The sequence below is a fragment of the Oncorhynchus tshawytscha genome, linkage group LG11 (genome assembly GCF_018296145.1).
Source record: "Oncorhynchus tshawytscha isolate Ot180627B linkage group LG11, Otsh_v2.0, whole genome shotgun sequence".
Taxonomy (NCBI): Eukaryota; Metazoa; Chordata; class Actinopteri; order Salmoniformes; family Salmonidae; genus Oncorhynchus; species Oncorhynchus tshawytscha.
In genome coordinates this window covers 38,438,495-38,454,385 of record NC_056439.1, presented here as the reverse complement: position 1 = coordinate 38,454,385, position 15,891 = coordinate 38,438,495, and the positions used below count along the sequence as shown (strand labels likewise).

The 15,891-nt window shown below is 43.5% G+C and overlaps 1 protein-coding gene across 1 annotated transcript in view; it reads right to left on the bottom strand.

Moving 5' to 3' along the window:
• The window catches only part of LOC112262193 (AT-rich interactive domain-containing protein 1B), a 338,604-nt gene that overhangs the window by 58,541 nt on the left and 264,172 nt on the right, over positions 1-15,891 (bottom strand). The window contains 2 exon segments of the mRNA XM_042330089.1: positions 9,497-9,694; positions 12,723-12,809. Coding sequence (XP_042186023.1) covers positions 9,497-9,694; positions 12,723-12,809 — 285 coding nt within the window.

Sequence of the window (15,891 nt, the reverse complement as noted above, 5' to 3'; positions counted from 1 at the left end):
GGTTTCACTGTGTATTTTGTGGGTGATTGTTCCTGTCTCTGTGTAGTGTTCACCAGATAGGCTGTAATTAGGTTTTCACATTTCGTTTGTTGTTTTTTTTTGTATTTATTTAGTTATTTCATGTATCACTATTTTTTCATTAAAGAACATGAGTAACCACCACGCTGCATTTTGGTCCGACTCTCCTTCAACAGACGAACGCCGTTACAATTATTTACGTTTTAGGATATCTAAGGTTGGATTAGGAAAGTTGTTTGAAATGTTTGGACCAAGTTTACAGGTAACTTATTAGATACTTTGTAGTCATGTTGGGTGAGTTGGAACCGGTGTATTTCTGAATCAAACGCACCAAATAAATGTACATTTTGGGGATATAAAGAAGGAATTTATCAAACAAAAGGACCATTTGTGATGTTTCTGGGACATTTTAGAGTGCCAACAGAAGAAGATCTTAAGGCAAGGATGCCCCATGCGGGCTATAGAATGGTCAAAGGAAGTCTCAGAGCAATCGGCCATCATGTACAATGGCGAAGAGTTAGGGAGTCTTTGCAGCTTGTAGATGGTACAGGTATCATTGCATATTTCCCATCACCTAATGAACAACCACAATACCAGTCTGGTGTTAAGCTTTCTGTGCTGTTATTGACATATCCTGAAAATGACATCTGCTGCTTTAGATTGGTATCTCAGTTATTGTTTTCATATCTATAAAAAATCATCTATTTCCTTTACTTTCAGAGAGCGAGCTGATCAAGGGGTCGAAAATGTAGATATTGTCAGATGTTCACTGTCTGAGGAACAGGCCATGGAGGCTGTATTGCTGGCAAAAGGGTTCATAACCGGAGGTAATTAAACTGTTCTGTGTTCTTTTTCTCTCTTCCTGTCTGCCTTTCTTGTCGTACATGGAACCTGTCTCACATGCATTAACTAAAAATCCTTAAGGTGTCAGCTGCTAATTTTCAGATTTACACCAGATAAACACAGCCATTTTCACTGGACTATCTGTTGCTGCCAAGTCATGATTTCCCTGGGGGTTAGCCTTGCAATAACCAAGTGGTGAGACACATAGCCCTCTATATTTAAATGTTTCAGGTACACTCCGATAGGTGTCTGCGTCACATACAGTATCTTCTATTGACATTATCTTCCATTGCTTGTCCTCATGTGTCTGTTTTTCAGCATTAAGTACTCTGTAGCCACTTAGTGTGGACACCAGGTGATACCACACACACACACACAATAACAGTCTCTCTCCTTCACTTCATCCCTCTCCCCCTTCTCCCTAAATCCTCTAGGTTATATCAGCTGTTTTGGTGAACCCCTCCCTCATCTGAACTGGCTGACACAGAGGGCACATCATGATCATAGGTGAGAGGCCACTTGGTCGGGTCAACAGGAAGTATTATTAAAGAGATGCTTTACATTGAAATACAGACAGAGATGTAGGAGTCCCAGAGTTAATGATCCAAGGTCAGTTTTGCATTTCACCTCCTGATGATTATGATGACTGACCGTGTTAGAATAAAAAAAACAAGGTTTAATCATGCTCTTTCTCTATCCACCTGTCTCTCGTCTGCAGGTATCTTTAGATGTGAAAGAGGAAGCCAGTCCCGTCATTGCCACCTCACCCGCTCTTAAGATAAACTTCGGGCCAACTGGGGGCCCAAGGCTGGTTAGGAGACACTGCTAGAGACACTGTAATTGTGATGAACTGAGAGAATATTAGGGTAGCAATGTAATTCACTAATCATATGCTGTCTGCCTCTGTTCTTACCTCTTTTCCTTTCTGTCTTCTACACCTCTCTTCCCACCTCGTCTTTCTTCCTCGTTTTATAATGCACAACATATGTGCATTGATGTACAGATTGAACGTTTATTTATAATATTACAATTTTCATAATTATAATGCATGTATTATGTATTTATAACACTTGGATAATGAACTTCTTTCAATAAAGCGTTTCACATCCTCTACTGGTTGAAATTAAGTATCTTATCCTGTCCTCAGATTAATGCAGATAAAGGGAGTTAGATATGCATAGGTTTTTTTCTGTATATATGATTTGTTATCAGCATTTACCTAAATAATGTTGCTGTAACTATGCAATAGACTAATGTGTAATCATTGATGTTCCAGGAGCAGGAGTGGTAAACACTGTTGAAGTGTATAATTGTAATACATACATGCAGACACATCATCATTCAAAGAATGGACTTTGATATGACGGAAAAAGAATGTCTCAGAGATTCATACCTGAACCAAACCTTTATTTGCCAAGGAAGAGTACATGATCAGTGAATATATTCAATGTACAGGCTACAATGCGGGGGATCTTATGCGTGGCAATAACTACAGTACATGAATATAGGACTTGCATCGTGGCACAATAAAGTTATTATATTCTACTCTATCCATAGGCTTCAATAAAATACCATTCAGACTTGAAGTTGATATAACTATGACAGCTGAGGTTCATAGATTGGTATGAATATTAGTTCAGAACCTAACGTTCAGAACCTAACGTTTTAGGCTCCATACACAGATCGGCTACACCTGTAGCTAGCTACACATCCATAGGTATACGGTTATTTTTTATCCTCCACTACACAATAAGTAAATAGTTAGCTAGCTATGTTACTTAATCTGCATTGCAAGGCAAGCGTACGCAATTGTACATTTCTCAGGAGTCCCTAAAACATTAAACAACACAAATTACAAATTAAATCTCATGTCATAACGCTAGCTAGTTAGCTGGCTAATGATAGCTAATCAGATAACTTGCTTATGACAAAAAAATGGGTACAAACGTTTGTCTCTACATTAACTAACATATTCCTCTCAATTGTACATTTTTTGTTTGACTCGTTATGACGTTATAGCTACAAAACGAATCCCAAACGTTACCAATAAACTTATCCAAACAAGTCAATCAACGTTTATAATCAAACCTCAGGTACCCTAATACGCAAATAAACAATACAATTTAAGACGGAGAATCGTTATTGTGTTTACCGAAGATAAACAAAAAAACGCGTTCTCTCGGCCATGCGCTTGGAAACACTACAGCCAAAATGGGAGCCACTTAGAAAAACTACAACTTCTCCCTAATTTTTCCAAAAACCAGCCTGAAACTCTTTCTAAAGACTGTTGACATCTAGTGGAAGCCCCAGGAACTGCAATCGGGGACGATTTCACCCTATTATAAAAGTGCCAGGCATGCTGATTTTTTGTTTTGAATGGTTTGTCTTCTGGGTTTCGCCTGCCATTTCAGTTCTGTTATACTCACAGACATTATTGTAACAGTTTTAGAAACTTTAGAGTGTTTTCTATCCAAACTACTAATTATATGCATATCCTAGCTTCTGGACCCGAGTAGCAGGCAGTTTACTTTGGGCACGCTTTTCATCAAAACGTCAAAATACCACCCCCCACCAGAATAGAAAGAGTGGGAGGCCCTGGTGCACAACTGAGCAAGAGGACAAGTACATTAGAGTGTCTAGTTTGAGAAACAGACACCTCACAAGTCCTCAACTGGCAGCTTCAATAAAAAGTATCCGCAAAACACTAGTCTCAACGTCAATAGTGAACTCTGCTAGCCTTCTAGGCAGAGTTGCAAAGAAAAAGACTGGACAATAAAAATAAAATATTAATTTCTTTGGGGTACTCCCCCTCTTCTCAATTTCCGCCTAAAGACATACCCTAATCTAACTGCCTGTAGCTCCGGTCCAGAAGCCGGAGCTACAGACAAACATACAGATAGGATGCTGGGGATGATTTTAATGAAGAACATAAGATGGCAACAATAATTTTAGACAGATAACTTAAAAAATGAGCGAGCTCACCCAGGTGTCCCACACAAATGTAATCAAATGTACCCAAGTGGCTGAATTGGTACAGTGATACATTTTGAAGGGCAGAATTATATACAAAATATATAAATGCTTTTCTAACACACACCCCAAAAAAATACCTTATTTTTAAAATATTGTTTTATTTAAAAAAGTATATATTTTTTTAAATAACAAGGGTAACTATTTACTCGGTCTCGCTTTCTCTATCAATTTCCTCTATAATTTGGGTTAAATCTGTATACCTAGACTTTGTTTTAGCTTTTCCTGATTTATTCACCATAATTTAAATATATAAACGTGCTGAAAATGCTATTGACGATGTACTGCTATGCGTAACACTTGTGGCTCCGTCAAGTAAGATTTGCAATGGCGAATGAACCTCTTTTACGCCAGAGTTTACAACAAAGGCTGGTCTTCGAACGTATAACCATTACATATTGCCGTTTACCTCAGCTCATTGGCTATTTTCTAAGCTAGATTTCAAGATGATCAGTGGTCATTGGGCCAAAATACAGTCAATCAACGATAGCCCGGTCCTACCATTGGTGCGCAATGAGATCATTGATTGGTGTCTTCAAATTAGTTTGTTTCGGTCAATATGTCCCGGGAAAAGAACCATCAAGTATGGTTGTGTTAGTAACAACCAGAGGATTGCAATAAAACCAACCATGACTGGATAAACGTTTGTTTAGTGTGGGTAATTACCACGAATGCTTCGTCCAAAGTTGAATGAGACGGAAAACACGACGCAAGCGGTTTACAAATGTTTTGTGTTAGGCTATAAAAATGGATGTTATCAAACAAAACAAACATTCCGTGTGTAGTTAGGACACTTGGCATTGCCACCAGAGGAAGATCTTCAAAGGTAAGCGATTTATTTTATTGTTATTTCTGACTTTTGTGACGCTAATGCTTGGTTGGAAAATGCTAGTAATACTTGTGTGTGCGGGGAGCTGTCCTCAGAAAATCTCATGGTTTGCTTTCGCCGTAAAGCCTTTTTGAAATCTGACACAGGGCTGGATTAATAAGATGTTCATCTTTTAAATGATGTAAAATACATGTATTTACAAGAATGTTTACTACAACAAATGGTGTATTTAGAATGTTAGCGCTCTGCAGTTTCACTGGATGTTGGCCTGGTGGGACGTTAGCGTCTCACCTACCCTAGAGAGGTTAAGATGGGCAAAAGAACACAGACACTTGAATTCTGCCTAGAAGGCCAGCATCCCGGAGTCACCTCTTCACTGTTGGCGTTGGTGTTTTGTGGGTACTATTTAAGGAAGCTGCCAGTTGAGGACTTGTGAGGCATCTGTTTCTCAAACTAGATACTCTAATGTACTTGTCCTCTTGCTCAGTTGTGCATCGGGGCCTCCCACTCCACATTCTATTCTGGTTAGAGTCAGTTTACACTGTTCTGTGAAGGGAGTAGTACACAGCGTTGCCCTTTCCCACCTGAACAAAAGGAACACCTATGTGAGAATGGTATTCATTGACTACAGCTCAGCGTTCAACACAATAGTGCTCTCAAAGCTCATCAATAAGCTAAGGACCCTGGGACTAAACACCTCCCTCTGCAACTGGATCCTGGTCTTTCTGACGGGCCGCCCCCAGGTGGTAATGGTAGGTAACAACACATCCGCCACTCTGATCCTCAACACAGGGGCCCCTCAGTTGTGCATGCTGGGTCCCGTCCTGTACTTCCTGTTCACTCATGACTGCACGGCCAGGCACGACTCCAACACCATCATTAAGTTTGCCAATGACACAACAGTGGTAGGCCTGATCACCGACAACGACGAGACAGCCTATAGGGAGGAGGTCAGAGACCTGGCCGTGTGGTGCCAGGACAACAACCTCTCCCTCAATGTGATCAAGACAAAGGAGATGATTGTGGACTACAGGAAAAAGAAGAACGCCCACATTCTCATCGACGGGGCTGTAGTAGAGCAGGTTGAGAGCTTCAAGTTCCGTGGTGTCCACATCACCAACAAACTAACATGGTCCAAACACACCATGGGTCCTCAGATCCTCAAAAGGTTCTACAGCTGCACCATTGAGAGCATCTTGACTGGTATGGCAACTGCTCTGCCTCCGACCGCAAGGCATTACAGAGCGTAGTGCAAACGGCCCAGTACATCACTGGGGCCAAGCTTCCTGCCATCCGGGACCTCTACATTTTTAAAAATGAACTAGGCAAGTCAGTTAAGAACACATTCTTATTTACAATGACAGCCTACCCGGCAAAACCCAGACGGCACTGGGCCAATTGTGCACCACCCTATGTGACTCCAAATTACAGCTGGATGTGATGCAGCCTGGAATCAAACCAGGTACTGCAGTGATGCCTCTTGCACTGAGATGCAGTGTCTTAGACCACTGCACAACTCGGGAGCTCTATACCAGGCAGTGTCAGAGGAAGGCCCTAAAAATTGTCTAAGACTCCAGCCACCCTAGTCATAGACTGTTCTCTCTGCTACCGCACGGCAAGTGGCACCGGAGTGCCAAGTCTAGGTCCAAGAGGCTTCTAAACAGCTTCCACCCCCCAGCCATAAGACTCCTGGACATCTAATCAAATGGCTACCCGGTCTATTTGCATTGCCCCCCACCCCCCACCCTACACCGCTGCTACTCTGTTGTTATCATCTATGCATAGTCACTTTAATACCTACATTTATATATTACCTCAACTAACTGGTAACCACGCACATTGACTCTGTACCGGTACCCACCTATATATAGTCTCGCTATTGTTATGTTACTGCTGCTCTTTAATTACTTGTTACTTTTATTTCTCATTCTTATCCATATTTCTTAAACTGCATTGTTGGTTAGGGGCTCGTAAGTAAGCATTTCATGTAAGGTCTGTCATTTCTGTAAGGTCTACACCTGTAGTATTTGGCGCATGTGACTAATACAATTTGATTTGATTTGTTAAAAGTACACTCAAGAAAAACTATTTTATGGATCATACTAATTCAGGAGTATAATTAAAACAGGTTAACATGCCCACCAACATTAGACAATTATACAGAAAGCCCTTGCTGAAATAAGTCAATCAAATCAATGTTGAGAACAGTCAGATGAACTCATACCTGTATCTGACACGGACATGGTGCCGTAGCAGGAAGATCAGAATACAGTGAACCAAGTGTTTGTGAGTTCAAATCCCAGGAGAGATAATTTTGAATAATACTAATTGTATAAATGAACATTCACAATGTAATCATCTGTGTCAAAAATGTAAGTTGAAAATACTATGTTAAAAGCACTGTGTGTGAGTATCTCTAACCTTGACAACAGACAAAGAACTATGAATGAATCAGTGGTTCACCAACCGGGAACACTAACAAGGTGTGATGTGTAATAAACTGTTTCATTTTGGGAGAATGTTTCTTTGGGACCATTAGGTGACAGCTGATAGCTGATATACAAAAATGTTCCTGCAATGTTCCCATGAAACATGTCTAGGACATTGAATTCTGAGAACATGTTCTATTTGACATTAAGGGAATGGTCTCTTAGAAACATTCCTTGCACATCACAATAACATTAGTTAATGACCTAATGAGACTTAAGAGAACGTTCTCTAAAGTGTTGGAAATGTTTGTTATTAGCTGGTGAGGCAGCAGATTTCCTTGTGCTGAGCTGTAGGTTGTAATATCAGTTTCCCTTGTTAAAAGAGGAATGCTGTGGCCTTTAAGTTACACAATGAAACATGAGACCGTTTTCATGTTCTTAGCCAGAGTACAAGCTCACTGTGTCAGAGTGTGTGAGAGGCGAGTGAGGTAAGCTGAGAGAGAGGGGGGAGGGGGGGGGTGCAGAAAGAGAGTGTCTATGGCTGAAGGACACACACATACACACTGATGTGTGTTCAGTTGTTCACAGCCTGGGGCTTGGATCTCCTAGCAGTGCCAAGACAGGCCAAGAATAACAGAGTGCAGGGATCAGGAACTTGGAGTGCGTTTCCATGTTGGTTTAATGGGCTAGTAATTTTGTGGCGCGGGGGGAGACGGGAAGCAGATGGAGCCATCATTAAAAACAATGAGCAGCAGCTGCCTGGCCTGTTCACCTCGGCCCAGGCCCCAGCCAAGATAGACCAGTCTGAGCAGACCAGCCTGAACTAAACCTTTCAAAACCAGAGCTCAGAGTCCACCCCGCACCCCCGCCGTAAGAGCACTCCAACCGCCTGGGGGCTCCATGGAGCCACTCCAACTTTGTGTGTTTGTGTGTTGAGTGTATGTGTGAGAGAGGGAGAAGAGAGAAAGACAGTGAGAAAGGGTATGTGTATATGCATGTGTGCGTGCGTGCGTGTATGTGCGTGTATGTGTGTGTATGGAGGCGGAGGATTTGGCTTGTTCTCCCTGAATACCCCTCCTGTCAGCTGTGCAGCGTTTCATGCTCATCTAACTCCAGACTTTTTATATTACTGTTCTGCTCTGCCTCAGCCACTGGCTGTCATCCCAGCTAAGTCACATTAGCAGATAAGAGTGGGTGGAGAGACACCAAATACCATATGCTTTAGAGATATTAATCAACATGAACTAATGGGAAGGTCTCAGCAATATTAGAAAAACACACACATGAATGGTGCTTTCCTCACGACGACACATTAAAACACACATTACTAAATACTCCAATGTTTCCTTTGGTGCACATCCAGGGGAACGAAACACAAACATATGGGATTGACTGCTGCTTTCTGAAGCCGTGTTCCAGAACACTCAACACTAAAAGCCAGTTTCATTTCAAAGATCTATTCTGACTATTTTTCCCACGAGTGCTGAAATGGACTGGGATGTTTAGAAGACTTTTTGACTGGGGAACATGTAGCCAGCATATATGACAGGTTACTAGTTTAAAATAGACATAATTCACACTACAATTTACAATGTACAGTAAAATAGAGTGACCACAGACTATGGCTTTTTATTCAAAGCGTTCTCTGATTTAATTTAAATACTACTGCACGAATACTGCAAATCGAGTTTGATTGAACTGCACCCTCAGATTAGCAGCGTCCTTTCTATTGTTCCCCACTACTCTACCACAGGTCACAACATGACAACATTGGTTTTAATGACATTAATGGGCTGTTGAAACTCTCCAACCCTTTTCTGAGGCCAATTTAAAAACACTGACCCCAGTAATGGGATTGAACGTCATCATCATTGTGCTCAGAAAACATGTTTTATCAGCCCGGTCCACCACCTCAATCTGCCTTAAATCCGATAATGAAATAGGCAGGAGTAGGGTCTAGAGTTCAAGTCCTTCATGAATATTCTGACAAAGCCTTGGCTCTAATCCCATAGTGAGAGAGAGGGGGGGGGGGAGAGAGAGAGAGAGAGAGAGAGAGAGAGAGAGAGAGAGAGAGAGAGAGAGAGAGAGAGAGAGAGAGAGTCTCTGCCACAAGAGAGGGGAAACCAGCTCAATACTATTCTCAAATAGCGATCTTATGAGAGAATAAAATATGGCGGCCAAGTAGTGATGGTACAACATGGACATACTAATGCCATTCCTCAGCAGGTGGAACCATTCAGATAACTGCTTACTAATGAGCCATGACCTGTTCATACTCTGTACAGCAGAGATACTAACTAACTAAACATAGATCAGTATAATGGAACAACCGACGTAGTGTTCCTACCTTGGGGTCCATACTGGTTTGCCTGGGATCCCTGGGGTCCATAGGGGCCACTGGAGCCACCATGGGGGTAGGGCCCCATCCCTGGGTACATCTGTCCCCCAGGACCAGGAGAGGGGTGAGGGGACATGGAGGGCCCCGACTGAGGTGGTGGTGCAAACTGGGAGCCAGACTGGTTTCTCTGCATGTTGGACATAAAGCCTGGAACACACAGAGAGAGTGAGGTGAGAGAGAACTGTAAACACACTGTGCTAATGATTTCTGCTGCCTATGCATATATACACACACACACACGCAGGTAAATATCCACTCTTTATGCAGGAGATTAACCCAGCCGCTCTCTCCTAACCTCCCTCTAATGCTGCTACTGAAAACCAGACAAACATGATGGTTGTCTCCTTTGAAGGACGAACACGGATGTTCGGTTGTACAGGGGTGATTCTGACAATACTATAATCCTCTATAATGTCTTCAGGTCCTGTTATTCGAAGATAGACATCAGATTGCTAGTATGGCAAGCTGGCAGTGCATTATGTGCAAGTAAGGCCATATGATCTTATACACTGTATTTAGACAGGACTTGGCGACATGGAGGCCGGGGGATCAACTAATGCAGACACACACACATATACACACACACACACACACACACACACACACACACACACACACACACACACACACACACACACACACACACACACGCACACACACACAAAATCGACTGCGCTTTCTGCTTTTGTGTGTGTATGTGTGTGTAATGTGCGTGTGTATGTGTGTGTGTGTGTATGCATATGTGCAGAAAATGCACATACACTGCACTTGGGGGAATAAAACAGTGATTTAACCATGACTGCTGTGTAATTCTAAGCTGTTCCGAACCGTGAGCTCTCAATTCATGAAAAAGGCTCTCAGCTCGGCTTCCCTCCACCATTCAAATTGACATTTGAAGGGATCCTCACAGGGCTTCACTGCAACCCATTTCATTACAGTCTAGACCTGAGAGTGAAGCCAGAGAAAAGGTCTCCAATCTGCCTCGAATGGTAAAGGTCACTGGCACTGTAGCCAATCAGAAGAGATAGAGGCCTTCTCCTCTCTAATATTCTGGATTGCCTTTAAATGGATCGGCTGTACTGTGGTGGGCTCGGCTCACGCACACACGCAACCACACACACACACACACACACACACACACACACACACACACACACACACACACACACACACACACACACACACACACACACACACACACACACACACACACACACACACACACACACGCACAGATGCTATACAGGGATACAGTCCAGCTCTTTACTGAGTGGGGTTATTAAGGCAGGCCAGAGATGGAAACAACAGTTGTCTCTCTCCATGTCGGCATATTCTGCTGTGAGAGCAAGAGAGCGTGTGAGGAGGCTGTAGAAGGGAGAGAGGGAGGGAGGAGAGGCCTGAAAGTGCTTGGGCTGTGAACATGGGTTTAAGGGGAACATTATTGTAATGTTTAACTTCCATTATCGTAAAGGATTCTGAAAACACTGTAATACTGCATTCTAAATTGCCTGGAAAATGGATGGAGAGAGGCACATTGTGCAGACAGTTGCTAAAAGCAAATAACACATTCAAGGATTTTTTCCCCCACCCTCCCTCCCTCCCCAGCCAAGCAGGCAGGCAGCGAATCAGAGAGGCAGGCTGGCAGAGAAAGTAGAGGCTCTTAGCTGGACAACAACAACAGACAGAGGTGGATAGACAGAGAGTGGAGGGAGAAAAGGGACATTCAGCAGGATTTATGGAAATGAGAAATGCTCTTAGGAACAGGCACTTGAACCATGGGATTTAATCACATATTCTAAACAGTATTATGTTAACCACTGTGCTTGCTGGGTCACATGGAGCAGAGCATTACATTTATTTAAATGTTATGTTTTATGTAAAATAAGTATAACAGCTGTGCCTTCTCTCTCTCTCTCTCTCTCTCTCTCTCTCTCTCTCTCTCTCTCTCTCTCTCCCCTGTCTCTCTCTCTCTCGCCTCTCTTTCTCTCTCTCTCTCCCCCTCTCTCTCTATCTCTCCCTCTCAAATGTTAACTGGTCCTTGGTGAGCTATAGAGGAGCATGGGACTACTCATCATCCTGTTTTTAAACACACCTACAGGGACAATGTTGTTTTACACTGGGTAGTTCTATGGTAGTAATCACTAAGATTGAATGTGATTTGCCCCATTTAAGAGATGAACTTTCCCCCTGAACTCATTGCAACTCATGGCCATTGTAGAAAGATGTTCAGTGGAAGCCTTAATCAGCAACCATTCATTGTACGTAATATACAGTATTTCGTCAGCCTCTGCTATCACAGCAATAACTAACGCTGCATATGAGAAATAATCACCTCTGCAAGTCGTAAGTGGATCCACTTTAAAGACTCCATACCTCATTTAGAACAAAGGGTTTACTGATTTCCAGATCATAACAGTTAAGGTTTAACCACTGTTTCCATGACCTGAGCTGACCACTAATCCAGTAATAAATCACCTCTCCACCAGCCCCTCCCTGGGAACCTGCTGGTGGGGTGTTTGTTCGGTACCCACTGAGCAATCAGCCCATTAATTGGATCAGAACATGCATGGTGGGAACAGGAGGGGCAATGGGAACTGTGTAGAATATAAGTTTAGCCTGACATGACCCCCTCTAAGGAGTGTGTATGTGTGTGTATGTGTGTGTGTGTGTGTGTGTCTGTGTGTGTGTGTAAATCTCCCAGTACACAATGCCAACCCCTGTAACTGGTAATAGCCCAGGTATAGAACACCCTGTACCTCTGGACATGATGTCACATCCTGCCTTTGTCCCACAGTGGGAAACAATGCCAGCATTACTGAGAAGGAGGCTAATGCCTTCACACACACACACACACACACACACACACACACACACACACACACACACACACACACACACACACACACACACACACACACACACACACACACACACACACACTGTGAAGCTTAACTGTTACTAGCTGTCCCCAGGCCTATCTGCTACGGCTCCACTCAGCCCAGATCTACAGCTTTGCTCAACACACAGGTGGCATTAATCTGCAATTACCACACAATACCCAAGAACACTAACACATACTAGCAAGCACACACACACATACGTATGTACACACCCACACACACACACACAAGCATACACACACACACGTACACACTTACTTAGTGGTCAGACTTACCCCTTTCCTGAGGCATGGGGGACTGGGTCAAGGGGGGTTGGGGAACATCCAACATGTTGCCAGGAGTCTGGGGGGCCATCTGGGAACCTGTGGAAAACAGAGGAGGACCAAATACGGTGAGCCCCATACTATCAGCACAGAAAGAGGGGACAAATTTTATGGTAACACCACTCAGTAAACAGGCAGAAAGTACAGCTGCTGTACTGTGCATTGTCATTTGTGATATTTACTCATAAAAGTAAAGGTTTTGTCTGAAAGGGATGTATCTTTCTTCCACAAAGCGAAAGGTGAGATGACATTATTCACCAAAAATATTGATAAAAAAATGTTTTATTGGTACAATAGAGCGATTGAAAGGTTAAGGATACTTCTTATGTCTAGTTCTATGCCCTTCTTTCAGCTTGTCATCCTTATCTGACGTTATTCAATGAAAAGCTTTTCCCAGCGTTATAAAAAGATAAAAGACAGACCCTCATAGCATAGCAAATGAGTGTGTGTGTGTGTGCCTGGCAATTTCTTCTAGTACAGTGCAATATAAAACAAGTCATCACTGTGTGGTTCTCTTACGGTACAAGTGTAATCAGAAGAAGTAATCCTTAACAGAAAAAAGCCATTGTGTTTTATTGATTGGTTGATGCTCCTCTTGTACAGTGGGACATCCTCTACAGACCAGCAGGGCTGATTAGGACAATGGTAGATGAAAGTGTGTGGATCCGTGGAGGTTGCTGAGGGGAGGATGGCTCATAATAATGGCTGCAAACAGAATGAAATCCATGTGTTTGATGTATTTGATACCATTCCACTAATTCTGCTCCAGACACAAGCCCATCCTCCCCAATTAAGGTGTCACCAACCTCCTGTGGTGTGGATTGATTTAACCCACAGGAAGGTTAAACTGGTAAATTAGCCCACACCGTCCTCTGCTTCATTATACATTAGGGTTACAACACCCAAGGTGGGTAAACCAATGGAGGAAGAGCAACATTTTCAAAAGTATACTCTTAGGTGAATGTGTGTAGAACAGGACAACTAATTTAAGTATATTTACATGAACCAAACAAACGGTACACTGTCTTCCATCCTGAATCAGTATATAGAGATTCCACTGTTCTCTGTTCTTCTTCGTGTGTGGTGAGACAGAGAGAGAGCAAGAGAGCGAGAGAGAGAGCGAGAGCGAGAGAGAGAGAGAGAGAGAGAGAGAGAGAAAGAGGGAGAGAGAGAGAGGGAGAGAGAGAGAGAGAGGGATAGCTGGATTTCCTGACAAAATGTAAAAAATATAAAACAATCAGAGAGTGTAATTTCCCAAAATTTGAAACCTTTCAAGATTTCAATGATCTCTCTGATGAGGATAGGCTTTCCGTGCAATACATTGCTGCCTGCCATAAGATGAGGGACAGTGTCTGACAGACCAACCAACCTGCAAATGTCCTCTATGCTTGTTGTTATTGTATGGTTATTTTGAACCTTGGTTATTGCTGTTAATGTTGTCCCGTTGACAATTTTGATTCTTAATATTGTAAATATCCAAGGTGAGAGAGAGAGAGAGAGAGAGAGAGAGAGAGAGAGAGAGAGAGAGAGAGAGAGAGAGAGAGAGAGAGAGAGACAGAGAGAGACAGAGAGAGAGAGACAGAGAGACAGAGAGAGACAGAGAGAGACAGAGAGAGAGAGAGAGAGAGACAGAGAGAGAGACAGAGAGAGACAGAGAGAGAGAGAGAGAGAGAGAGAGAGAGAGAGAGAGAGAGAGAGAGAGACAGAGAGAGAGAGACAGAGAGACAGAGAGAGAGACAGAGAGAGAGAGAAGAGAGAGACAGAGAGAGACAGAGAGAGAGACAGAGAGAGACAGAGAGAGAGAGAGAGAGAGAGAGAGAGAGAGCACTAGATGAGCTGGTCGTCATGTAGAGCAGTAATACATGACTAGCGGTGGCACACACTCCACGTAAACAAACCCAATTAAGTCAACATAATTGCTTTGCATAAACTGAATAAACAACATTTCCATCCACCCGCTCGCCCACCCACCCACACTAACACTCACATACACAGACAAACAGACACACACAGAGAGTGGCTCCAGCGGCATGGCTTGGAAGAGAGAATATTCTATTAGTGAGTGTGTCACCCTGTTCCCGGGAGGAAAGGAGACAGGGCTGAAATCTCACTGCAGCACTAACACTAAAGTAACATCAGAACAACACACCGCTCTGCTCAGCCTCCACCACACCAAGAGTTGGGAGCCTCAGAAGACCAGCCAGAGGAAAATATGTGTAGGATATAAGAGGGGGGGGTGGGGGGCATAAAGAGTCTTGTCCCCTGTCCTCAGAGGGCTGATGGGGGAAGATGGTGGAAGAGTTGGGTGGCCAGGCTCCAGCCCTAATGTATGTAACCACATTGGGCACACGTTTCCAGAAGGGGTCTTTTGGCTGTTGCACCGGTGGCACTTTAGCGTCGTTTACAGCACCCAGTGAACCTTGACGAAGCCCCCTCAGCAAGCTCACCCTTCCCCTCATACCCATCTCCTCTCCCAGCCAAGGGGCTTTATGTGTGTGTGAGAGGGATGTTGGCTGGGGAGGGGGCATGCCAAGCACCAGGCAAGGGCTACAATTGTCACATCATGTTTGAGTGGGTGGCAGTGTGGTGTGTGTGCGTCTGTAGGAGGACAGTGGTGGTGAGGGCATGCATACTGAGCAGCCCTCTCCACATCCCCATGTAGATGAAGATCACAAGAGATTAATAGAGAGAGCAAGAGAAAGGAGGGGGAGGACAGCACCGATGGAGAAAAATGAGGAGAAGAGGTGAGAGGAGGAGAACAACACCCTATGGAGAAAAGGAGGAGAAGAGGAGAGAGGAGGAGGAACGGGGAGTATAGTAGGGAAATTTGAAAATGTGAGGAAGAGTGAGGAAGAGGAGAGAAAGAAAAAGCAAGCAGGAGCAATGGAACTCACTACCAGAAGTCACTTACTCTCCTCTCATTTCCTCTCCTCTATTCTCTCTTCTCCTCAAAAATGTTAATGAGCTCCATTGAATAATTAGCTGTGGATAAAACAAATAGACAGTCCAGAAGGCCTAGCAGCACGTTTAAGACTGAGTCTGATTAATAATGCAACAATCAGAAGGCTTTTTCCTCCTCCACCTACCTGAGCTCAGCGCTGCCTTCTCCGCTGCTGCAGAG